Raw genomic sequence first — 25,914 nt, 5'->3', positions numbered from 1 at the left:
AGATAGAGCGCCACTGCAATGCCCCGCATCCGAAGCACCGCCAACAGCGATCCTAGAGCCCTTGTGAAAACTCTGAGAGCTGTGGCAAGACTGAAAAGAAGAGCAACGATCTTGAGACGATTCTTGAGAATGGCACATGAAGGTACGAGTCCTTTAAATCCATTGCTGTCATAAATTGACCCTCTTGGATCAAGGGAAGAATGGAACGAATAGTTTCCATCTAGGAGGACGGTACACTAAGAAATTTGTTTAAACTCCTGAGATCTAAAAGTTCCCTCTTCTTTAGGAACCACAAACCGATTGGGACAAAAACCCCAGAGCCTGTACCTGTAGTGGAACTGGATCACTCCCAGGTCTGAGAGGTCTCCTATGCAGTGTAAGAACGCCTCTCCCTTTATCTGATCTGTAGATTAGCTCCCACTCCCCCGGATGAAAAGTCTGACAACTTAGGAAATCCGCCTCCCAGTTCTCTACCCCTGGGATATGGATTGCTGAGAGATGGCAAGAGTGATCCTCCGCCCATCGGATTATTTTGGTTACTTCCATCATCGCTAGAGAACTCCGTGTTCCTCCTTGATGATTGATATAGGCTACAGTCGTGATGTTGTCCGACTGAAATCTGATGAATTTGGCCGCAGCTAGCTGAGGCCATGCCTGAAGCGCATTGAATATCGCTCTCAGTTCTAGAATGTTTATCGGGAGGAGAGATTCCTCCCGAGACCATAAGCCCTGTGCTTTCAGGGATTTCCAGACTGCACCCCAGCCTAGCATCTGTCGTTACTATGAGCCACTCTGGCCTGCAGAAACACATTCCTTGAGACAGGTGGTCCTGAGACAACCACCAGAGAAGAGAATCTCTGGTCTCTTGGTCCAGATGCAGTTGAGGAGATAAATCTGCATAATCCCCATTCCACTGTTTGAGCATGCATAGTTGCAGTGGTCTGAGGTGTAGGCAGGCATAAGGAACTATGTCCATTGCCGCTACCATGAGTCCGATTACCCCCATACACTGAGCCACTGATGGCCGAGGAATGGAATGAAGAGCTCGGCAAGTGATTAAAAGTTTTGATTTTCTGACCTCCGTCAGAAATATTTTCATTTCTACCGAGTCTATCAGAGTCCCCAGGAAGGAAACTCTTGTGAGAGGGACGAGAGAACAATTTTTTACGTTCACCTTCCATCCGTGAGATCTCAGAAAAGCCAACACGATGTCCGTGTGAGACTTGGCTAGCTGGAAAGTCGACGCCTGAATTAAGATGTCGTCTAGATAAGGCGCCACTGCTATACCCCGCGGTTTTAGAACCGCCAAAAGGGACCCTAGCACCTTTGTGAAAATTCTGGGAGCCGTGGCCAACCCGAAAAGAAGGGCCACAAACTGGCAATGCCTGTCCAGAAAGGCGAATCTGAGGAATTGATGATGATCTCTGTGAATAGGGATGTGTAGATACGCATCCTTTAAATCCACGGTAGTCATATATTGACCCTCCTGGATCAGAGGAAGAATAGTCCGAATAGTCTCCATCTTGAAAGATGGTACTCTGAGGAATTTTGAGATCCAAGATCGGTCTGAAAGTTCCCTCTTTTTTGGGAACCACAAACAGGTTGGAGTAAAAACCTAGCCCTTGTTCCGCTCTTGGAACTGGGCGGATCACTCCCATGGTATGTAGGTCTTCTACACAGTGTAAGAACGCCTCTCTCTTTGTCTGGTTTGCAGACAATTGAGAAATGTGAAACCACCCCCTTGGGGGGGGGGGGGGGATTCTTTGAAGTCCAGAAGATATCCTTGGGACAATTTCTAAAGCCCAGGAATCGTGAACATCTCTTGCCCAAGCCTGAGCGAAGAGAGAGAGTCTGCCCCCTACTAGATCCAGATCCAGACTAAACAGGTGCGATCCCCAAATCGTGAGTATCGATCCTAGAAGGAAAATTCCTGAAGGAATATAAAACAAAACATGAGTTTGTTAAATCATATAAAAATCATCCTAACCGGATTCAAAAGAAAAGGCAACCCGTAGGTTAATGCCCAATGAAAAACCAGGCACACCCGCAGGACCAGCCCAACGGAACCCTGCCCGCCCAAGCTCAGATAGGAAAGGATACTCAAATCAGACTATAAAAAGATGACTTCATCCCCTTATAATTAATTCTGAGAGCTATTCGGAGAAGAAGACCCAGAACCCCTATATCCATTAAGGATGGGATCCTCCAACAACACCAGAATGTGCCATAGCAGAACACGAAGGCGTGCCAGTCTGTACCGAAAAGCACAGCACACCTCCACCGGAGCCTCAGGACCAGCCGCTCCCCCGGATAACTGAACGGGCCACCCCATGTCTAAGGAACCTGGGTTGACGGAACACGAACATAATCTTAAGCAGACATCTGGAAGCTGCAGATGTGCCAATGCCATAAGAACTTGAATACGGAAACATGCCACAACCTCCGGAGGGAACAAACCACCCTCCAGGGAAGGATAAGCATAATCTGGGTCACCTGTACGTGTAGCAACAGTAAGTGGTAGGGAACTCGCCACTCGATGGACAGAACCCCCAGAGGCGGATGGCTCAGCGACCTCTTGATTCCCCGGTCCCGAGGAATTGGGCCCACTAGAACAGCCTACGGAACATAACTGTCAAGCATCATTTGGGCGGGTTCGTATTCGTCATAAGAAGTAGAATCTGAATCAGAGACCACTTGAATCTCAACTTCAGAGTCCTCAATAACTGGAATGAATACAAAAACTTTGGACTAAAGTAAACAAATAATTCTAAACAGCACCTTACACCCCCAATGGCTGGGGCACTCACCACCTCCTAGCACCAGACACCAGCGAGCCAGAACCTTTCCGTCGCCACACTGTCAGGAATGCGTAACTGGAGAGTCAAAAACGTGACCACGCCCGGTCACAAGGTAGGCTGTACCGTCCAAAAAAAGTGTGCCCGACCGTAAAAGCTGCGTCACTTCCAAGGCTGTTATGTTCCACAAGGCCTCGAGCCAAGTAACACTACACATAAGCAGGTCGAATCATATAAGAAACATTATTAAAACCCTCCCTGTTCAATAACCCCCCTTAGGAGATATTAACCCTATTTCAAGATACAAAGAGCCTCACTGAGACCCTGAATTAAAGTTAGTCCCGCAAGGTGTTAGTCTCTCGGGAAAACATATGTAATACATATCAAAATTAAATAATCTTATCGGAATCTACGCCGTGGAACAGGAACACGGCCCTTCAAGTGTGACAGATAGGAACGTCGCCTCTGCCATGGACTTGAGAGAAGAAAGCAGGCAGCGAAACTCATCAACGCTGATTGCTGGTGGAGTTATTAATATGAGTTGGGATAGTTTCGCAGAAAGACTCTCCCTGCATCTCCGGACTCTAACTTTAATCCATGCTCTCAATAAGAGGCTGATAGGACTACTTAAAACTCCAGTCCCATGCCTAAGAGTACTACCCTCCATAAGAGACTATCGAAAAAATTCTGACACTTCTCTGTCAACCTCCTGGGACGAAAGGCAAAGAATGACTGGGGGATGAGGGGAGTGGGATGAGTATTTAAGCCTTTGGCTGGGGTGTCTTTGCCTCCTACTGGTGGCCAGGTTCTAATTTCCCAAAAGTAATGAATGCAGCTGTGGGCTCTTTCCATTTATGAAGAAAAACTAGGACATAATAGCTAAATCCGATAAATATTTAGATGTCTCTGTGTCAGGAGAGCTATGTTTAACCTCTCTCTTGCGTTTGTTAGAGCGAGGTAATGTAGACTCCGCCGCTTGTAACTGCGTGGCAAAGTCCGCAGAAAGAAGGCCCCCTCCGGATGGAGGATTAGATGTGCTATTGGGAACTGCATGTGGAGTGGATAATGTAGCATGGGTAGTAATTTCACGGGACACAGAGTCCTGAGAGGTAGATGGCTCAGAGGGACTAAGAGCCTTAGCAGGCTTGTCTCCAGTCTTAGACTTTATAACGGTGTTAAGGCATGTGGAACATAATTGAGTGTGCAGGAAAACCACGGCCTCCTCACAATATAAACAGGTTTGATTTAGTACAGAAGTAGTACCTTCTAACATGTCAGAGTCCTCCATAGCTCAGGTAATACCCACAAAAAGACGCAAAAACATTTTTTATTATAGAAAACTGCACCTTTATATTTCCAATGGCTGGAGCACTCACCACCTCCTAGACCCAGACAGTTAACAGAGGAAACGCTCTCCTCAGGTTCAAGACTGAAATGAACAGAGACCACACCCGGTCACATGGAGTGCAAGACAGTACTTCCCTGTTATTACAAGTACAGCAAGAAATAGAAGCTGTGCAACACTTTCAAAAACGGAAGTGAAACCTGTTTGTTTCAGCCAAAAACACACAGTCTATCAGCCCAGGACGTGCTTTGAGAGCACCAGGAGAGAGAATCTCTCATATGGCTGTCAAGGATGATCAGTTGGGACAGGTCGGAATGATCACCATCCCATTGCCTGAGCATACATTGTTATAGAGGTCACAGATAGAATCGAGCAAAAGGAATAATATCCATGGTAGTGTGAGATCTTGCCAAAGGAAAATATGGAGCCAAGATATCGTCCAGGTAAGGTGCCACCTAGATTCCCCACATTATGGCCACCGCTAGCAGAGATCCTAGTACCTTCGTAAAAATCCTTGGAGCAGTAGCTAGACCAAAGGGCAGAGCCACGAACTGGAAATGCTTGTCCAGAAAGGCAAACTACAGGAACTGAAAATGATCCTTGTGGATCGGAACATAGAGGAATGCGTCCTTCAGGTCGATAGTAGTCATCAATTGACCCTCCTGGACCAATGAAAGAATGGATCTGATAGTCTCCATCTTAAAGGACGGAACCTTGAGAAACTTGTTGAGACACTATACTGGGGACCACAAATAGGTTTAAATAAAATTCTAGGCCCCGTTCTGAGGGGTGCACTGGAACAATCACTCCCAAAGAAGAAAGGTCTTTTACCCAATTCAGAAAGGCTGTCCTCTTTACTGGATTCAACGAGAGCCTTGACAGAAGGAATCTTCTTGGAGAGGCAACTGAGGAGCGATCATCCTCCGAATGCTGAGATAGACTGACCTACGCAGTCTCTAAAGGAGTACCGATTCCTGCATCTGAGGAAACATGTTTAACCTTTCTCTTTCTTTTGTCTTTCTGTGCTGCAAAGTCCACTGGTAAATAAATTCCCCCAAATAAAGATTGTGCTGAGCTGCAGGGAACTGCCTGTGCAAACCTTTTGGGATGGGGACTGAGGAGAAAGATGAGGCATGTCCTGGACAACAGAGTCCTGAGAGGGGGAAGGCTCTAAGGGGTTTATTCTTCTAGGAATAGATTAATAGGATTTAGTTTGGACTTGGACTGTAAAACTGATGATAAACATAGAGAGCAAAACTGTGCATGGGGGGAAACATGGGCCTCTTCATAATACAGGCACTTTTCAGAAAGCAATAAAGAAGGAGAAGAATCCTCTAAAAATGTTAATATCTTCCTCCATAGCAAAGGAGGAATTCCCACACAGTAAGGATTATCGTTATAAAATCAATATATAAAATAACTACGGCACCTCGATTAGCAACTGCTCTGGCCGGAGCACTCACCACCTCCCGCTCCGGTGCAGACTAAAGCGCAGTCGACAACCCTCTGATCACGGTCGGAGCTTAGGAAGTCAGAGCGCAGCAAACCATGTGGTGCCGCTATCTGAAGAGGCTGCCCCCTGCAGCATTATGAAGTGTGTGAAAACGACGCTATGTGCCGTGATCACAGGAAATTTACAGACCAAAAATTGCTTAATAACCCCTAATGAGCCCATTAAAAAAGGCCTACAGCCATAAATGCCCAGAGAAGTCCCAGGTTGCAAATAGGCAATCCGGTGAAGTGATCGGATCTAACCACGCAACTGCAGTTGCTACAGAAGTCCCTAATGTATTCTGCTACAAAGATAATAAATATCCTGACCATAGGATATACATTTTTTGTCCCTAGAACCCCTAAATAGGTAATTAGGTGCCATCCTATCATAGTGCCCATCATTCTCCATCTGTCCCCTAGTTCCTAAGGGAAGGAAAAGATATAAAGGCACTTACCCTCCAGGGTCTCTGCTGTGGAGCAGTCAAAGCACTTCCAGGTCTGACAGCTTCATCCACTTCTGACAGGGACCTGAGGAAAGCAGTGTAAGCTTACACTGGTTGCTGGGAGGGGTGTTAGCAAAGTTATACTTGAAGGAGGCTAAGGAAGGTTCCCTGTGACATCCAGAAACTAACAGTCACCAACACTCTTACTAAGAGGATTACATGGCTACATACAACCCCTTGTCCTATATGGCAGGGAAACTACCCATTAAAGGACTTAAGATACAATCCTCTTCAGAGCACTTTCTTCACCAACCTCCTAGTTGACAAGGCAAAGAAGTACTGGGGGAGTAACCTCTACTCCCCTAGTGTTTCTCCTTAGTTTCCTTCTTCCTCAACTGAATGACTGGGTGAGTAAGGGAAGTGGGAGAGATAATTAATGCTTTGACTGGGTGTCTTTGCCTCCTCCTGGTGGCCAGGTGTTGTATTCTCAACAGTAATGAATGAATTTGTGGACTCTCCCTGCCATTAGAAAGAAACTGTTAATAAAAGGTGTATGGTGTACAAATAGATGCCCCCAGACTATGTGAAGCATGTGTACATGTTCATAATAATAGCTGGTGGGCTATGGAGGTGCAGGTACTTACCTCTCAGTACCTCCTTCCACTGGTACTTACTTCAGCTGTAGCAACTTGCTTCCAGTAGACAAGCCCATCCTAGGTAGTGTGAGCACGGTGTCAAAGACCTGTCATAAATAAGAGCATCTACAACCCAGGAGATAGGTGAATGAATCCCCATTTCTCCTGGGGAGGGCTGACAAGGAGCAGCATGCTGTCAATCAGGGGATGGAGGATAAATCAGCATTTCACATGGGAATCCTGTGACTAAAAGTAGATGCTTCATTGCCTTTAAACTCCTTGTTTACCCCTCTGTCCGACAGTGAACTGCAATGAGGAAATGGGCCTCAGATCAGTTAAACACAAGGAGGCAAAAGAAAATGTCTGAGGATCATTGTAAGTGGGAGGGATTTAAAGCTCTGGTTTGTTGGGGTGTCTTTTGCCTCCTTCTCATGGTCAGGGGGAGAATTCCCACACGTGATGACTTATGAACTCTCACCATCTGATGAAAGAAATATTCTATTCTAATTTCTGCTATGAATACCGCATTATATTTATTTAGTGTTTAATGTACAAATAATCCCAAAATGTCCAAAGATAACTTGGATAACCAGGATAGAGCACATCAACATTGTTCATCAGAAAATGTTTTTTCTTATTGACTTGAGTTAGGGTAGTGTAAGAATGATGCCAGCAGGCAGACAAAGGGTAATTGATGGAAGGCAAGACCCTCTGATGACTTCTTGGAACTTCTACTTCCCCTGCCCTGGTACTTACATTAGTGAGACTACAAGGGTGTGAAAGAATGAATAGATCACTGTCCCTTTATACGTTGTGGTGACAGATATGATTTACGGCCAAGCAAGGTCAGAAGATCATCTGATATCTAAAACAAATAATGGGTGTTTCTAAGTCTAGGACACTGTAGAAGATGTGTGTAACTCGGCACATGCCAACAGTAGGTCCATTTTTGTGTAACTGATTTATCACAACCATATCACAGTCTGGGGTTGCTAAAAAACTGTCCTGTTTGTGATCCCCTGTCATTTGTGAAACTTCCTTTGCTGCTCGTGTTGAACAAAAAGAAAAAAGCATACACACAAAAAGCACTCCCTGATCCAATGTGCGAAACAGATATCGCAAATAATTGTCACTAGAATAATCCAAGGATGGATTGGGAAGGAGGAAAACTTAAATATAATTAAAAATTAACTTTTATTGGGGTCAAACGTACATAGCACCCATACTTAGCCTTACATAGTGGGCGCAACTTAGGTTATTAATCTGGTCCTCATCATTTAGGTAGTGCCATTGGTACCTTTTCTTTTAGAATTCCTTTGCTGCTCCCCTGCCTCCAAAAAAATGCAAGAATATCCCCCACACTCACAGGGCCACATGTTATTCTCACCCGGCTTTCATGACGAATCTCAGTCCGGTGCGCAGCTTTTATTTTATCCCATGAGTCTTTCCAGCGCTCAGGAACCAGACCCAAATCCATTTCCAGGTTCTGCAGCTCCTAAACAGAAAAATAGATGGTTATTAATGGTAAAGATGAGAAATTGTCCAGAGAGCCTCTGCTATGCCCCACAATTAAACAGTAGTTCTTAGAATTTGGTTGCCTGGAGGGGCGTTAGCCCTGATCTCCCTGCTACCTCTCCTGCCCCTCCATACAGAGCCCTGATCTCCCTGCTACCTCTCCTGCCCCTCCATACAGAGCCCTGATCTCCCTGCTAGCTCATGAAACTACGCTCCTTACTGATCACGTTATTAATGACACTACGCTCCTTGCTGATCACTGTATTAATGACACTGCGCTCCTTGCTGATCATGTTATTAATGACACTGCGCTCCTTGCTGATCACTGTATTAATGACACTGCGCTCCTTACTGATCACGTTATTAATGACACTGCGCTCCTTGCTGATCACTGTATTAATGACACTGCGCTCCTTGCTGATCACGTTATTAATGACACTGCGCTCCTTGCTGATCACTGTATTAATGACACTGCGCTTCTTGCTGATCACTGTATTAATGACACTGCACTCCTTGCTGATCACTGTATTAATGACACTGCTCTCCTTGCTGATCACGTTATTAATGACACTGCTCTCCTTGCTGATCACGTTATTAATGACACTGCACTCCTTGCTGATCACTGTATTAATGACACTGCTCTCCTTGCTGATCACGTTATTAATGACACTGCACTCCTTGCTGATCACTGTATTAATGACACTGCTCTCCTTGCTGATCACTGTATTAATGACACTGCGCTCCTTGCTGATCACGTTATTAATGACACTGCACTCCTTGCTGATCACTGTATTAATGACACTGCGCTCCTTGCTGATCACTGTATTAATGACACTGCGCTTCTTGCTGATCACTGTATTAATGACACTGCGCTCCTTACTGATCACTGTATTAATGACACTGTGTTCCTTGCTGATCACTGTATTAATGACACTGCGCTCCTTGCTGATCATGTTATTAATGACACTGCGCTCCTTGCTGATCAAGTTATTAATGACACTGCGCTCCTTGCTGATCACGTTATTAATGACACTGCGCTCCTTGCTGATCACTGTATTAATGACACTGCTCTCCTTGCTGATCACGTTATTAATGACACTGCGCTCCTTGCTGATCACTGTATTAATGACACTGCTCTCCTTGCTGATCACGTTATTAATGACACTGCGCTCCTTGCTGATCACTGTATTAATGACACTGCGCTCCTTGCTGATCACGTTATTAATGACACTGCGCTCCTTGCTGATCACTGTATTAATGACACTGCGCTCCTTGCTGATCACTGTATTAATGACACTGCGCTCCTTGCTGATCACTGTATTAATGACACTGCGCTCCTTGCTGATCACGTTATTAATGACACTGCGCTCCTTGCTGATCACTGTATTAATGACACTGCGCTCCTTGCTGATCACTGTATTAATGACACTGCGCTCCTTGCTGATCACGTTATTAATGACACTGCGCTACTTGCTGATCACTGTATTAATGACACTGCGCTCCTTGCTGATCACTGTATTAATGACACTGCGCTTCTTGCTGATCACTGTATTAATGACACTGCGCTCCTTGCTGATCACGTTATTAATGACACTGCGCTCCTTACTGATCACTGTATTAATGACACTGTGTTCCTTGCTGATCACTGTATCAATGACACTGCGCTCCTTGCTGATCACTGTATTAATGACACTGCGCTCCTTGCTGATCACTGTATTAATGACACTGCACTCCTTGCTGATCACTGTATTAATGACACTGCACTCCTTGCTCATCACGGTATTAATGACACTGCGCTCCTTGCTGATCACGGTATTAATGACACTGCGCTCCTTGCTGATCACGGTATTAATGACACTGCGCTCCTTGCTGATCACGGTATTAATGACACTGCGCTCCTTGCTGATCACGGTATTAATGACACTGCGCTCCTTGCTGATCACGTTATTAATGACACTGCGCTCCTTGCTGATCACTGTATTAATGACACTGCGCTCCTTGCTGATCACGTTATTAATGACACTGCACTCCTTGCTGATCACTGTATTAATGACACTGCACTCCTTGCTGATCACTGTATTAATGACACTGCACTCCTTGCTGATCACTGTATTAATGACACTGCACTCCTTGCTGATCACTGTATTAATGACACTGCTCTCCTTGCTGATCACGTTATTAATGACACTGCGCTCCTTGCTGATCACGTTATTAATGACACTGCACTCCTTGCTGATCACTGTATTAATGACACTGCACTCCTTGCTGATCACTGTATTAATGACACTGCACTCCTTGCTGATCATGTTATTAATGACACTGCGCTCCTTGCTGATCACTGTATTAATGACACTGCGCTCCTTGCTGATCACTGTATTAATGACACTGCACTCCTTGCTGATCACTGTATTAATGACACTGCGCTCCTTGCTGATCACTGTATTAATGACACTGCGCTCCTTGCTGATCACTGTATTAATGACACTGCGCTCCTTGCTGATCATGTTATTAATGACACTGCGCTCCTTGCTGATCACTGTATTAATGACACTGCGCTCCTTGCTGATCACTGTATTAATGACACTGCGCTCCTTGCTGATCACTGTATTAATGACACTGCGCTCCTTGCTGATCACTGTATTAATGACACTGCGCTCCTTGCTGATCACTGTATTAATGACACTGCGCTCCTTGCTGATCACGTTATTAATGACACTGCGCTCCTTGCTGATCACGTTATTAATGACACTGCGCTCCTTGCTCATCACGTTATTAATGACACTGCGCTCCTTGCTGATCATGTTATTAATGATACTGCGCTCCTTGCTGATCACTGTATTAATGACACTGCGCTCCTTGCTGATCACGTTATTAATGACACTGCGCTCCTTGCTGATCACGTTATTAATGACACTGCACTCCTTACTGATCACTGTATTAATGACACTGCGCTCCTTGCTGATCACTGTATTAATGACACTGCGCTCCTTGCTGATCACGTTATTAATGACACTGCGCTCCTTGCTGATCATGTTATTAATGATACTGCGCTCCTTGCTGATCACTGTATTAATGACACTGCGCTCCTTGCTGATCACGTTATTAATGACACTGCGCTCCTTGCTGATCACTGTATTAATGACACTGCGCTCCTTGCTGATCACGTTATTAATGACACTGCACTCCTTGCTGATCACTGTATTAATGACACTGCGCTCCTTGCTGATCACGTTATTAATGACACTGCGCTCCTTGCTGATCACTGTATTAATGACACTGCTCTCCTTGCTGATCACTGTATTAATGACACTGCACTCCTTGCTGATCACTGTATTAATGACACTGCGCTCCTTGCTGATCACATTATTAATGACACTGCGCTCCTTGCTGATCACGTTATTAATGACACTGCTCTCCTTGCTGATCACGTTATTAATGACACTGAGCTCCTTGCTGATCACGTTATTAATGACACTGCACTCCTTGCTGATCACGTTATTAATGACACTGCACTCCTTGCTGATCACGTTATTAATGACACTGCACTCCTTGCTGATCACGTTATTAATGACACTGAGCTCCTTGCTGATCACGTTATTAATGACACTGCACTCCTTGCTGATCACTGTATTAATGACACTGCGCTCCTTGCTGATCAAGTTATTAATGACACTGCGCTCCTTGCTGATCACGTTATTAATGACACTGCGCTCCTTGCTGATCACGTTATTAATGACACTGCGCTCCTTGCTCATCACGTTATTAATGACACTGCACTCCTTGCTGATCACGTTATTAATGACACTGCGCTCCTTGCTGATCACGTTATTAATGACACTGCGCTCCTTGCTGATCACTGTATTAATGACACTGCGCTCCTTGCTGATCACTGTATTAATGACACTGCGCTCCTTGCTGATCACGTTATTAATGACACTGCGCTCCTTGCTGATCACGTTATTAATGACACTGCGCTCCTTGCTGATCACGTTATTAATGACACTGCGCTCCTTGCTGATCACTGTATTAATGACACTGCGCTCCTTGCTGATCACTGTATTAATGACACTGCGCTCTTTACTGATCACGTTATTAATGACACTGCGCTCCTTGATGATCACGTTATTAATGACACTGCACTCCTTGCTGATCACGTTATTAATGACACTGCACTCCTTGCTGATCACGTTATTAATGACACTGCGCTCCTTGCTGATCACGTTATTAATGACACTGCGCTCCTTGCTGATCACGTTATTAATGACACTGCGCTCCTTGCTGATCACGTTATTAATGACACTGCACTCCTTGCTGATCACGGTATTAATGACACTGCGCTCCTTGCTGATCACTGTATTAATGACACTGCGCTCTTTACTGATCACGTTATTAATGACACTGCGCTCCTTGCTGATCACGTTATTAATGACACTGCGCTCCTTGCTGATCACTTTACACTATCTTATTCTCACTTCTAATCTCAGTGTCAGTCCCCCATATGTGTCACTGTTCCCTGCATTCCACAGCCCATTATCTGCTGTTCTTTACACTAAGGCCTCTGACCTCCAGTAGGTGGGTTATGGCGTCCAGCTGGATACGTGCAGGGGCGTGATAAGATGGCCAGATAATCTTGCGCTTGGTCTGTGGGGCAGAGCTGTCATTTCGCTCATGTTCTTCATGTTGCAGTTCCTGAAGCAGCTCCCAGTCATAAGAGGGACCCTCACTCAGAGCTTCCTGGGTGTAATAATCCCACAGTCTAAGAGCCCACAATGAGCTGTATGGGCGCAGGACCTGGGGAGAGACCACATATTAGTTCAGAATCCAGCAGCTATCTTGTTATTACTTAATGTTACACAGCCAAGCACAGTAGGGAGCATATTTAGCCTTTATAACAGTTTGTCCTGGACACTATACACCAGATTACTGCCCTTACCTCTCCATCCCCAGGGCAGAACATGTAATTATAGAACACAGGATTCTTCTTGTGCAGACGTTCCATGTACTCCCAGATTGATCGGCAAACCTGTGGGCTCCGCCGGTCTCCCTTCTCCTCATACAAGACTCCTGTGTAATACAGAGATAACAGCACTGCGTTTGAGGAAGTAAAGGCTTAGGTGCTAATACACAGCACCTTTACCCTGTAGTTAAAGAGCACTACACACATAGCAACCTACCCCTATTACAGAGCACTGCCCTACACCACTATTACAGGGCACTGCACACTAGTTATACTAGCTTGTCACCTTTAACCCCCTTCCTCTAACATACCAGTGTTATTACAGTGTCAGCCATACTCTATACCCATACCCAGCTGTTCCTATTAAGGGCACTGCACACTAGTTATACTAGCTTGTCTCCTTTAACCCCCTTCCTCTAACATACCAGTGTTATTACAGTGTCAGCCATACTCTATACCCATACCCAGCTGTTCCTATTACAGGGCACTGCACCTTATATGTACAGGACTGCTACCTGATAGTCCCTCCCTGAAACATTTTATAGGGTAAGTCATAACATACACCCGTACTCAGTTCTTCCTATCCTTCTGCAGCATACCAGTGTCATTACAGGTTCATCCATAACTAACACACATACTATGTTCCCCATTACAGAGCACCAACCACCCTATAAACAGCTCTGACACCTGTACACACATCTGAACCACTCTTTCCTGGACCCCACTCCCAACTGCAGTCCTATATAACCCAGCTTTTACGCATTACATGGCGAAGCTAACTATATACACTGTCAAGATCTTCTGCATTCCAGTTCCATTACACGGTCAGCCGTAGGCTAGGCCCATGTCTATTTCTTCTAGTACAGAAGGCGCGACCCCTTATATAGCTATCACATATAGAACTACTTATTTAATAAACACAAACTCACCCTTTTCAATCCTTTCACAGTCAGAGTCCAGAAGGAAGGTGCGGAACCGGTTGGACACATAGTGATAAGCCAAGAATTTCAGGTAATACTGACTAAACTCAAACTCTGAGGGGAACTGCAGGTGGATCTGCAAACAGAGATGAAAAGAGGGTCACATTTACCCTCGTCCATACATACAAAAATGCCAAAACCAGATCACAACATACAGCAGCACGGTGGGTTCCATTTAATTAATCACAGTTCTCACATTTGATTTGTTAGTAGCCCAGATGCTGCCGCTAGCGATACCTGGTGCCTGTAGTCCAGGTGCTGACTTTGGCAATATTACCTGTAGCCCAGATGCTGCCGCTAGCGCCTGTAGCCCAGATGCTGCCGCTAGCGCCTGTAGCCCAGATGCTGCCGCTAGCGCCTGTAGCCCAGATGCTGCCGCTAGCGCCTGTAGCCCAGATGCTGTCGCTAGCGCCTGTAGCCCAGATGCTGCCGCTAGCGCCTGTAGCCCAGATGCTGTCTCTGTCAATAGTTAGCGCCTGTAGTCCAGATGCTGCCGCTAGTGCTTGTAGACATTTTGCCGTGGCTGGTAACCTTATCACCCGGGCTGGGTGTATGGCTGTGGGGTGACACGTGACGAAGTAGAGCTGTGACATTCTCTGAAGCTTTGTCCCTAAATGACAGTAGTTAAGGGAACTTTGATCACTTTTTAATGGGGTTCAGAAACTAAAGATGTGATTTTGGGTGCTGAGCAGAAGAGAGTATTTTTAAACTGCAGAAAAAACATAATTTTTTATGTAAGAACCTGATAAATGAATTTCTTAGTGGCAAGAGTCCATAAGCTAGTGACGTATGGGATAGTTTAATGTGTAGCCAAGTAGTGAGGGTGGGTGGGTCTCATGGACTCTTGCCACTATGAAAGAAAAGAATTTATCAGGTACGTTCTTACATAAATTATGTTTTCTTTCATGTAAGTGACAAGAGTCCATGAGCTAGTGACGTATGGGTTATAATACCTAAGATGTAGAAGTCCACAGAAGAGTCACTAGAGAGGGAGGGATAAAACAACAGATAAATCCGCTGAGAAATTAAATCCAAAAAAATAATTAAGTTTCCTTAAAAATTAAAAAAAAAAAAAAACTCAAATCAAAGGCACTAGAATCAAACAGACAACTGCATGAAGAACCTTTCAACCAAAGGCTGCTTCCGAAGAAGCAAACACATCAAAATGGTAAAATTTTGTAAAAGTATGCAAAGAAGACCAAGTTGCTGCTTTGCAAATTTGATCAACTGAAGATTTATTCTTCAAAAGCCCAAGAAGTGGCAACTGATCTAGTAGAATGAGCTGTAATTCACTGAGGCAGAGACTGTCCCGCCTCTAAATAAGCTTTGTGTATCAAAAGTCTCAACTAAGAAGCTAGAGAAATAGCAGAGGCTTTCTGACCTTTACTGGAGCCAGAAAAAATTATAAATAGACTAAAAGACTTTCTGAAATATTTAGTAGCCTCAACATAATATTTCAAAGCTCTAACCACATCCAAAGAATGTAAAGACCTTTCAAGAGTATTCTTAGGATTAGGACACAAAGAAGGAACAACAATTTCCCTATTGATGTTGTTAGAATTCACAACTTTAGGCAAAAATTTAAACCAAGTCCGCAACACGGCTTTATCTTGATGGAAAATCAGATAAGGAGACTCACAAGAGAGAGCAGACAATTCAGAAACTCTTCTAGCAGAAGAGATAGCAAAAAGAAGTAATTTAATGTCCAGAGAATGCATAGGCTCAAAAGGAGAAGCCTGTAAAATCTTCAAAACCAAATTGAGACGCCAATGATGAGAAATAGATTTAATAACAGGTTTAATACGAATCAAAGGCTGATCAAAACAGTGAACATCAGGAAGTTTAGCAATCTTTCTATGAAATAAGACAGAAAGAGCAGAAATTTGTCCTTTCAAAGTATTTGCAGACAAACCCTTATCCAAACCATCCTGAAGAAACTGTAGAATCCTAGGAATTCTAAAAAAATGCAAAGAATAATCATGAGCTGAACACCATGAAATATAGGTTTTCCAAACACGATAATACAGTTTTCTTGAAACAGACTTACGAGCCTGTATCATAGTGCTAATAACTGAGTCAGAGAAACCTATATGACTAAGCACTAAGCGTTCAATTACCATGCCTTCAAATTTAGAGATTTGAGATCCTGATGGAAAAACGGCCCTTGAGACAGAAGGTCTGGCCTTAAAGGAAGTGGCCAAGGCTGGCAACTGGACATCCTGACAAGGTCCGCATACCAAAACCTGAGAGGCCAAGCTGGTGCTATCAGAAACACATAACTCATTATGATCTTGAAGATCACCCTTGGAAGAAGAACCAGAGGCTGAAAAATGTAAGCAGGTTGGTAAAACCAAGGAACTGCTAGAGCATCCACCATCTCCGCCTGAGGATCCTTGGACCTGAAAAAATAGCTTGGAAGCTTCTTGTTCAGACGCGAGGCCATCACATCTGTACCATTTGAAAAAACACATCTGGATGGAGAGACCACCCTCCCGGATGTAAAGTCTGACGACTGAGATAATCCGCTTCCCAATTGTCTACTCCTGGGATATGAATCACAGAAATTTGACAAGAGTTGGATTCCGCCCAAGAAAGTATCAGAGATACTTCTTTCATTGCTAAAGGACTGCGAGTTGATGATTGACATATGCCACTGTAGCGACATTGTCCGTTTGAAAACAAATGTAAAGTTCTCTCTTCAATAGAGGCCAAGTATGAAGAGCTCTGAAAATAGCACAGAGTTCTAAAATATAGATTGGTAACCTCGCTTTCTGAGGTTTCCAAACCCCTTATGCTGTCAGAGACCCCCAGACAGCTCCTCAACCCGAAAGACTTGCATCTGTTGTGATCACAGTACAGGAAGAACGAACAAAGGAGGCCCTTGAACAATAAGGTGATAGTTTAACCACCAAGTCAGAGAGTGTTGAATGTTGGGATTTAAGTATATCAACTGTGATATCTGAGTATAATCCCTGCACCATTAGTGCAACATGCAAAGCTGCAGAGGTCTCATATGAAAACGAGGAAAGGGGATTGCGTCCAATGCTGCAGTCATGAGACCTAAAACTTCCATGCACATAGCCACTGAATGGAATGATAGAGAGTGAAGGTTTAGACTAGCTAAAACCAACAGACTAGCTAAAACCAACTTCATTCATCTCGTCTGTCAGAGAAAGAGTCATGGACACTGAATCTATCTGGAAACCTAAAAAGGTGACCTTTGTCTGAGGAATCAAGAAACTCTTTTGTAAATTGATCCTCCAACAATGTCTTTGAAGAAACCACACAAGTTGTTTTGTGTGAGATTCTGCTAAATGAAAAGATTGAGCTAGTACCAAGATATCGTCCAAATAAGGAAACACTGCAATACCCTGCTCTCTGATTACAGATAGAAGGGCACCAAGCACCTTTGAAAAGATTCTCTGAGTTGTCTCTAGGCCAAATGGAAGAGCGACAAATTGGTAATGCTTGACTAGAAAAGAGAATCTCAGAAAACAATAGTGGTCTGGATGAATCGGAATGTGAAGATAAGTGTCCTGTAAGTCTATTGCGGACATGAAATGACCTTGCTGAACAAAAGGCAGAATAGTCATAGTCACCATCTTGAAAGTTGGGACTCTTACAAAACAATTTAAAAATGTCAGATCCAGAATTGGTCGGAACGAATCTTCTTTCTTTGGGACAATGAACAGATTTGAATAAAAACCCAAACCCTGTTCCTGTTGAGGAACTGGAACAATCACCCCTGAAAGCTTTACATCTGAAACACACTTCATAAAAGCCTAAGCCTTCACAAGGTTTGTTGGAACAAGAGAAAGAAAGAATCTTCCCATGGGAGGTCTTATTCTGAAACTTATTCAATACCCCTGAGAAACAATATCCTGAATCCACTGATTTTGGACAGAATCTGCCCAAAGGTTTTTAAATAATTTCAATCTGCCCCCCACCAGTTAAACTGGTTTGAGGGCCGCACCTTCATGCCGTCTTAGGGCCTGCATTTGGTTTCTTATAAGGCTTGGATTTATTCCAATTCGTAGATGGTCTTCAATTGGAACCATAGGCCTTAGGGGAAGGAGTGTTTTTTTGTTCTTTAATCTGACGAAAGGAACAAAAACGATTGGGAATTTTGAATTTACCCATACATTTCTTATCTTGGGGCAGAAAAACTCCCTTACCCCCAGTGATAGTGGAGATAATAGAATCCAATTGAGATGCAAATAAATTACTACCCTGAAAAGATAGAGATAGTAATCTAGATTTAGACACCATATCAGCATTCCATGATTTAAGCCATAAAGCTCTTCTAGATAGAATAGCTAACGACAGATTTGATATAAATTTTAATAATATCAATGAAATGATTAGCATATTGAAGTAAAAGAACAATGCTAGACAATTCATGATCTGATAACTGCTGTGCCAGACTGTCCAACCAAAAAGTTGAAGCAGCAGCAACATCAGCTATAGAAATAGCAGGTCTAAGAATATAGCCAGTATGTAAATATGCATTCCTAAGATAACATTCAATTTTCCTATCTAAGGGATCCTTAAAAGAAGTACTATCTTCCATAGGAATAGTAGTACGTTTGGCAAGAGTAGAGATAGCGCCATCAACCTTATGGACTTTCTCCCAAAGCACTAAATTGGACACAGGTAAAGAATACAATTTTTTAAACCTATTAGAAGGATTAAAAGAAGTACCAGGTTTAGACTATTCCTTAGTAATCATATTAGAGATAGCATCTGGAATAGGAAAAACTTCAGGAGTAACCTCAGAAGTCTTAAAAACAGAATTCAAAAGTTTGCTATTCTTGTTATAAAGAGGACTAGATTCCTCAATACCTAAAGTAAACAATACTTCCTTTAACAAAGAACGAATATATTCAATCTTAAAAAGAAAGGTAGATTTATCAATTTCAATGTCTGAAGTAGGATCCTCTGAGCCAGAGAAATCCTCATTAGCAGAAAATACTTCAGTATGCTGTTGATCAATACAAACTCAGATTTATAAGAATTTAGGAGAGATCTTTTACGTTCATTTGAAGGCGGAATAGCCTTCTCTATGGCTGCAGAAATATTATCTTTTATATCTACAGGAATATCATGTACATTCGACTGTGAAGGTTTAACAGTAAATGTATTTGTACTTATAGAAACATTATCAGCATGTAAAAGTTTTTCATAACAAGTGCCACATATTTGAGCTGAAGAAGATAGATCAGCTAATTTACAACATACACACTTAGCTTTGGTAGATGTGTTTTCAGGCAACTTGGTTCCTACAGTAACATCAGAGGCAGGATCAGTTTGAGACATCTTGCAAAATGTAACAAAAAAATAAATAACATTTCAACAAAATATCCAATTTCCTCAAAATAGCAGTTTCAGGAATGGGAAAAATGCTAATGAAAAAATATTTATATGAAAATAAAATCAAAAGCAAACATCATAGCCCTCTGTAAACGAAAGAGAGCAAAAAGCAAAAGAGGGAGAGACAAATTTTTGGCGCCAACAATGACGCAAAGATGACGCAAAAGCAGAGAAAAAAAAACTTTGGACGTCAAAGTTAACAAGAAAAGACACGACTCGCGTCATAACAGGCGCAACTTCGCACCATAATTTTTTTTGCAAGAAATGACGTGACTCGCGTCACAACAAACACAACCTCCACACGAAAAATATTCGCGCCAAGAATGACGTAATAAATAGAAGCATTTTGTGTCATCGTGAGCCTAATTTGCCCGCGAAAATTTGAAAAAAGTCCGAACTTACAACTAAATGGAACCCCAGGTAAGAAAAAATAGCAAAAATTCTCCCAAAAAAGTAAATTTATGCTTACCTGATAAATTAATTTCTTCTACGATACGACGAGTCCACGGATTTCATCCTTACTTGTGGGATATTAACCTCCTGCTAACAGGAAGTGGCAAAGAGCAACACAGCAGTGCTGTATATATAGCTCCTCCCTTCCCTCCACCCCCAGTCATTCGGCCGAAGGTTTAGAAAGAGAAAGGAAAAGCTAAAGGTGACTGAAGTTATAAAAAATATAAAACTAAATCTGTCTGAAAAATGACAGGGAGGGCCGTGGACTCGTCGTATCGTAGAAGAAATTAATTTATCAGGTAAGCATAAATTTACTTTTCTTCTACAAGATACGACAAGTCCACGGATTTCATCTTTACTTGTGGGAAACAATACCAAAGCTACAGGACACAGATGAAACGGGAGGGACAAGACAGAGACCTAAACAGAAGGCACCACTGCTTGAAGAACTTTTCTCCCAAAAACAGCCTCAGAAGAAGCAAAAGTATCAAATTTGGAAAATTTGGAAAACGTATAATGAGACGACCAAGTCGCAGCCTTGCAAATCTGTTCAACAGAAGCATCGTTTTTAAAAGCCCATGTGGAAGCCACAGCCGTAGTAGAATGAGCTGTAATTCTTTCAGGAGGCTGCTGTCCAGCAGTCTCATATGCCAGGCGGATGATACTCTTCAGCCAAAAAAAGAGAGAGGTAGCCGTAGCTTTCTGACCCCTACGATTTCCAGAATAAACAAGGAATAATGAAGAGGATTGACGGAAATCCTTAGTCGCCTGTGCAAGTAAAACTTCAAGGCACGGACCACGTCCAGGTTATGTAACAGACGCTCCTTCTTAGAAGAAGGATTAGGACACAAGGAAGGAACAACAATTTCCTGATTAATATTCTTATTTTAAACAACCTTAGGAAGGAATCCAGGTTTGGTACGCAAAACCACCTTATCAGAATGAAAGATAAGATAAGGCAAATCACATTGTAACGCTGAAAGCTCAGAAACTCTACGAGCAGAAGAAATAGCAACTAAAAACAAAACTTTCCAAGATAATTTAATATCTATGGAATGCATGGGTTCAAACGGAACCCCTTGAAGAACTCTAAGAACTAAATTCAAACTCCAAGGTGGTGTAATTGGTCTAAATACAGGCTTAATTCTGGTTAGAGCCTGACAAAAAGACTGAACATCTGCCAAACGTTTGTGTAGCAAAATTGACAAAGCAGAAATCTGTCCCTTTAAGGAACTAGCTGATAATCCTTTCTCCAATTCTTCTTGGAGCAAAGACAGAATCCTGGGAATCCTAACTTTACTCCATGAGTATCCCTTGGATTCACACCAAAAAGGATATTTATGCCATATCTTATGATAGATCTTTCTAGTAACAGGCTTACGTGCCTGTATCAAAGTATCGATGACCAAATCGGAGAATCCCCGCTTAGATAAAATCAAGCTCAGTGTATGTGCAGTTGCCTGTCAGTCTCTGTGTTGTTGCTGCAGTCTGTCTTAGTGTATGTGCAGTTGCCTGTCAGTCTCTGTGTTGTTGCTGCAGTCTGTCTTAGTGTATGTGCAGTTGCCTGTCAGTCTCTGTGTTGTTGCTGCAGTCTGTCTTAGTGTATGTGCAGTTGCCTGTCAGTCTCTGTGTTGTTGCTGCAGTCTGTCTTAGTGTATGTGCAGTTGCCTGTCAGTCTCTGTGTTGTTGCTGCAGTCTGTCTTAGTGTATGTGCAGTTGCCTGTCAGTCTCTGTGTTGTTGCTGCAGTCTGTCTTAGTGTATGTGCAGTTGCCTGTCAGTCTCTGTGTTGTTACTGCAGTCTGTCTCAGTGTATGTGCAGTTGCCTGTCAGTCTCTGTGTTGTTGCTGCAGTCTGTCTTAGTGTATGTGCAGTTGCCTGTCAGTCTCTGTGTTGTTGCTACAGTCTGTCTCAGTGTATGTGCAGTTGCCTGTCAGTCTCTGTGTTGTTGCTGCAGTCTGTCTCAGTGTATGTGCAGTTGCCTGTCAGTCTCTGTGTTGCTGCAGTCTGTCTCAGTGTATGTGCAGTTGCCTGTCAGTCTCTGTGTTGTTGCTGCAATCTGTCTCAGTGTATGTGCAGTTGCCTGTCAGTCTCTGTGTTGTTGCTGCAGTCTGTCTCAGTGTATGTGCAGTTGCCTGTCAGTCTCTGTGTTGTTGCTGCAGTCTGTCTCAGTGTATGTGCAGTTGCCTGTCAGTCTCTGTGTTGTTGCTGCAGTCTGTCTCAGTGTATGTGCAGTTGCCTGTCAGTCTCTGTGTTGTTGCTGCAGTCTGTCTCAGTGTATGTGCAGTTGCCTGTCAGTCTCTGTGTTGTTGCTGCAGTCTGTCTCAGTGTATGTGCAGTTGCCTGTCAGTCTCTGTGTTGTTGCTGCAGTCTGTCTCAGTGTATGTGCAGTTGCCTGTCAGTCTCTGTGTTGTTGCTACAGTCTCAGTGTATGTGCAGTTGCCTGTCAGTCTCGGTGTTGTTGCTGCAGTCTGTCTCAGTGTATGTGCAGTTGCCTGTCAGTCTCTGTGTTGTTGCTGCAGTCTGTCTCAGTGTATGTGCAGTTGCCTGTCAGTCTCTGTGTTGTTGCTGCAGTCTGTCTCAGTGTATGTGCAGTTGCCTGTCAGTCTCTGTGTTGTTGCTGCAGTCTGTCTCAGTGTATGTGCAGTTGCCTGTCAGTCTCTGTGTTGTTGCTGCAGTCTGTCTCAGTGTATGTGCAGTTGCCTGTCAGTCTCTGTGTTGTTGCTGCAGTCTGTCTCAGTGTATGTGCAGTTGCCTGTCAGTCTCTGTGTTGTTGCTGCAGTCTGTCTCAGTGTATGTGCAGTTGCCTGTCAGTCTCTGTGTTGTTGCTGCAATCTGTCTCAGTGTATGTGCAGTTGCCTGTCAGTCTCTGTGTTGTTGCTGCAGTCTGTCTCAGTGTATGTGCAGTTGCCTGTCAGTCTCTGTGTTGTTACTGCAGTCTGTCTCAGTGTATGTGCAGTTGCCTGTCAGTCTCTGTGTTGTTGCTGCAGTCTGTCTCAGTGTATGTGCAGTTGCCTGTCAGTCTCTGTGTTGTTACTGCAGTCTGTCTCAGTGTATGTGCAGTTGCCTGTCAGTCTCTGTGTTGTTGCTGCAGTCTGTCTCAGTGTATGTGCAGTTGCCTGTCAGTCTCTGTGTTGCTGCAGTCTGTCTCAGTGTATGTGCAGTTGCCTGTCAGTCTCTGTGTTGTTGCTGCAATCTGTCTCAGTGTATGTGCAGTTGCCTGTCAGTCTCTGTGTTGTTGCTGCAGTCTGTCTCAGTGTATGTGCAGTTGCCTGTCAGTCTCTGTGTTGTTGCTGCAGTCTGTCTCAGTGTATGTGCAGTTGCCTGTCAGTCTCTGTGTTGTTGCTGCAGTCTGTCTCAGTGTATGTGCAGTTGCCTGTCAGTCTCTGTGTTGTTGCTGCAGTCTGTCTCAGTGTATGTGCAGTTGCCTGTCAGTCTCTGTGTTGTTGCTGCAGTCTGTCTCAGTGTATGTGCAGTTGCCTGTCAGTCTCTGTGTTGTTGCTGCAGTCTGTCTCAGTGTATGTGCAGTTGCCTGTCAGTCTCTGTGTTGTTGCTACAGTCTCAGTGTATGTGCAGTTGCCTGTCAGTCTCTGTGTTGTTGCTGCAGTCTGTCTCAGTGTATGTGCAGTTGCCTGTCAGTCTCTGTGTTGTTGCTGCAGTCTGTCTCAGTGTATGTGCAGTTGCCTGTCAGTCTCGGTGTTGTTGCTGCAGTCTGTCTCAGTGTATGTGCAGTTGCCTGTCAGTCTCTGTGTTGTTGCTGCAGTCTGTCTCAGTGTATGTGCAGTTGCCTGTCAGTCTCTGTGTTGTTGCTGCAGTCTGTCTCAGTGTATGTGCAGTTGCCTGTCAGTCTCTGTGTTGTTGCTGCAGTCTGTCTCAGTGTATGTGCAGTTGCCTGTCAGTCTCTGTGTTGTTGCTGCAGTCTGTCTCAGTGTATGTGCAGTTGCCTGTCAGTCTCTGTGTTGTTGCTGCAGTCTGTCTCAGTGTATGTGCAGTTGCCTGTCAGTCTCTGTGTTGTTGCTGCAATCTGTCTCAGTGTATGTGCAGTTGCCTGTCAGTCTCTGTGTTGTTGCTGCAGTCTGTCTCAGTGTATGTGCAGTTGCCTGTCAGTCTCTGTGTTGTTACTGCAGTCTGTCTCAGTGTATGTGCAGTTGCCTGTCAGTCTCTGTGTTGTTGCTGCAGTCTGTCTCAGTGTATGTGCAGTTGCCTGTCAGTCTCTGTGTTGTTACTGCAGTCTGTCTCAGTGTATGTGCAGTTGCCTGTCAGTCTCTGTGTTGTTGCTGCAGTCTGTCTCAGTGTATGTGCAGTTGCCTGTCAGTCTCTGTGTTGTTGCTGCAGTCTGTCTCAGTGTATGTGCAGTTGCCTGTCAGTCTCGGTGTTGTTGCTGCAGTCTGTCTCAGTGTATGTGCAGTTGCCTGTCATTCCTCTTCAAGTCTCCTGGAATTGCGGTAGGCATCTCCAGTACTGCTGAGGTGTAGAGGTTGTCAAACTTTAGGGGATTTTTTATAACGTATTTTTTACGTTTTTCTTTAAGTGACAGTTGTCTTTTTATTCAAATTTATTTCCTGGGGCTGATTTTTCTTAGCTATGGACATGGATAATGATGATATGACAAAGTGAGTCCACGGATCATCATCAATTACTGTTGGGAATATCACTCCTGGCCAGCAGGAGGAGGCAAAGAGCACCACAGCAAAGCTGTTAAAGGAACATGAAACCCTATTTTTTTTTTTTTTCATGATTTAGAAAGAGCATGCAATTTTAAACAACTTTCTAATTTACTTCTATTATCTAATGTGCTTCATTCTCTTGATATCCTTTGCAGAAAAAGCATATCTAGATAGGCTCAGTAGCTGCTGATTGGTGGCTGCACATAGATGCCTCGTGTGATTGGCTCACCCATGTGCATTGCTTTTTCTTCAACAAAGATATCTAAAGAATGAAGCAAATTAGATAATAGAAGTAAATTGGAATGTTGTTTAAAATTGTTTTCTCTATCTGATTAATGAAAGAAAAATTGTGGGTTTAGTGTCCCTTTAAGTTTCACTTCCCTTCCCACAACCCCCAGTCTCTCTCTTTGCCTCTAGTGCAAGGAAAAGGTAAAGTAATGAGGTGTCCTGATTATGATTCTTCTATTAAGATTTTTTTTTATTTTGAAGTCTGGGCAAGATTGCTCAGCCATTAATCACAATTTGGGTCTAGCTGTACTCCACGTTAGTCTCTTCAGCAGGGCTGTGGTAGCTTTAAAGCAGTTAGGAACTGGTAAAGTGGGCTTTGCTGCGTTTTCCTAACATGTTGCTGCCCTGGTATAGAAAGCCTGAGTAAGCTTACTCTGTCTTTCTTTTTACACAGGTCTCTGTGAGGAGCGGCATCCTCTCATACTTTGTGAGTCGTCTGACTGCTGGACGGCTAGAATGCAGGTAAGTCCCTTTTGTTCTTCTAAAGCTAGAAGGCTGTCACTGAAAGGGTTAAGACCCTCTGCTTTTATATGGGACATATCCTTATGGATGTTTACGCAGTATGCAGGCACATGAGTCATGAGGCTTAGATACAAGGTAATCACAGAGGTAAAAAGTATATTAATATAACTGAGATAAGGAGCAGTCTGCAGAGGGTTAGATACAGGGTTATCACAGAGGTAAAAAGTATATTAATATAACTGAGATAAGGGTCAGTCTGCAGAGGCTTAGATACAAGGTAATCACAGAGGTAAAAAGTATATTAATATAACTGAGATAAGGAGCAGTCTGCAGAGGGTTAGATACAGGGTTATCACAGAGGTAAAAAGTATATTAATATAACTGAGATAAGGGTCAGTCTGCAGAGGCTTAGATACAAGGTAATCACAGAGGTAAAAAGTATATTAATATAACTGAGATAAGGGGCAGTGTGCAGAGGGTTAGATACAAGGTAATCACAGAGGTAAACAGTA

At 43.6% G+C, this 25,914-nt stretch overlaps 1 protein-coding gene across 1 annotated transcript in view; it reads right to left on the bottom strand.

Annotated features, from left to right (window-relative positions):
- Positions 1-25,914, bottom strand: part of SBF1 (SET binding factor 1) — a gene marked incomplete in the record, with an annotated part of 739,370 nt that overhangs the window by 25,294 nt on the left and 688,162 nt on the right. The window contains 4 exon segments of the mRNA XM_053716293.1: positions 8,100-8,207; positions 12,791-13,018; positions 13,161-13,291; positions 14,114-14,240. Coding sequence (XP_053572268.1) covers positions 8,100-8,207; positions 12,791-13,018; positions 13,161-13,291; positions 14,114-14,240 — 594 coding nt within the window.

The sequence above is a fragment of the Bombina bombina genome, chromosome 6, assembly GCF_027579735.1.
Source record: "Bombina bombina isolate aBomBom1 chromosome 6, aBomBom1.pri, whole genome shotgun sequence".
NCBI lineage: Eukaryota > Metazoa > Chordata > Amphibia > Anura > Bombinatoridae > Bombina > Bombina bombina.
The sequence above is the reverse complement of the archived record's forward strand: the minus strand, read 5'-3'. Positions and strand labels throughout refer to the sequence as shown.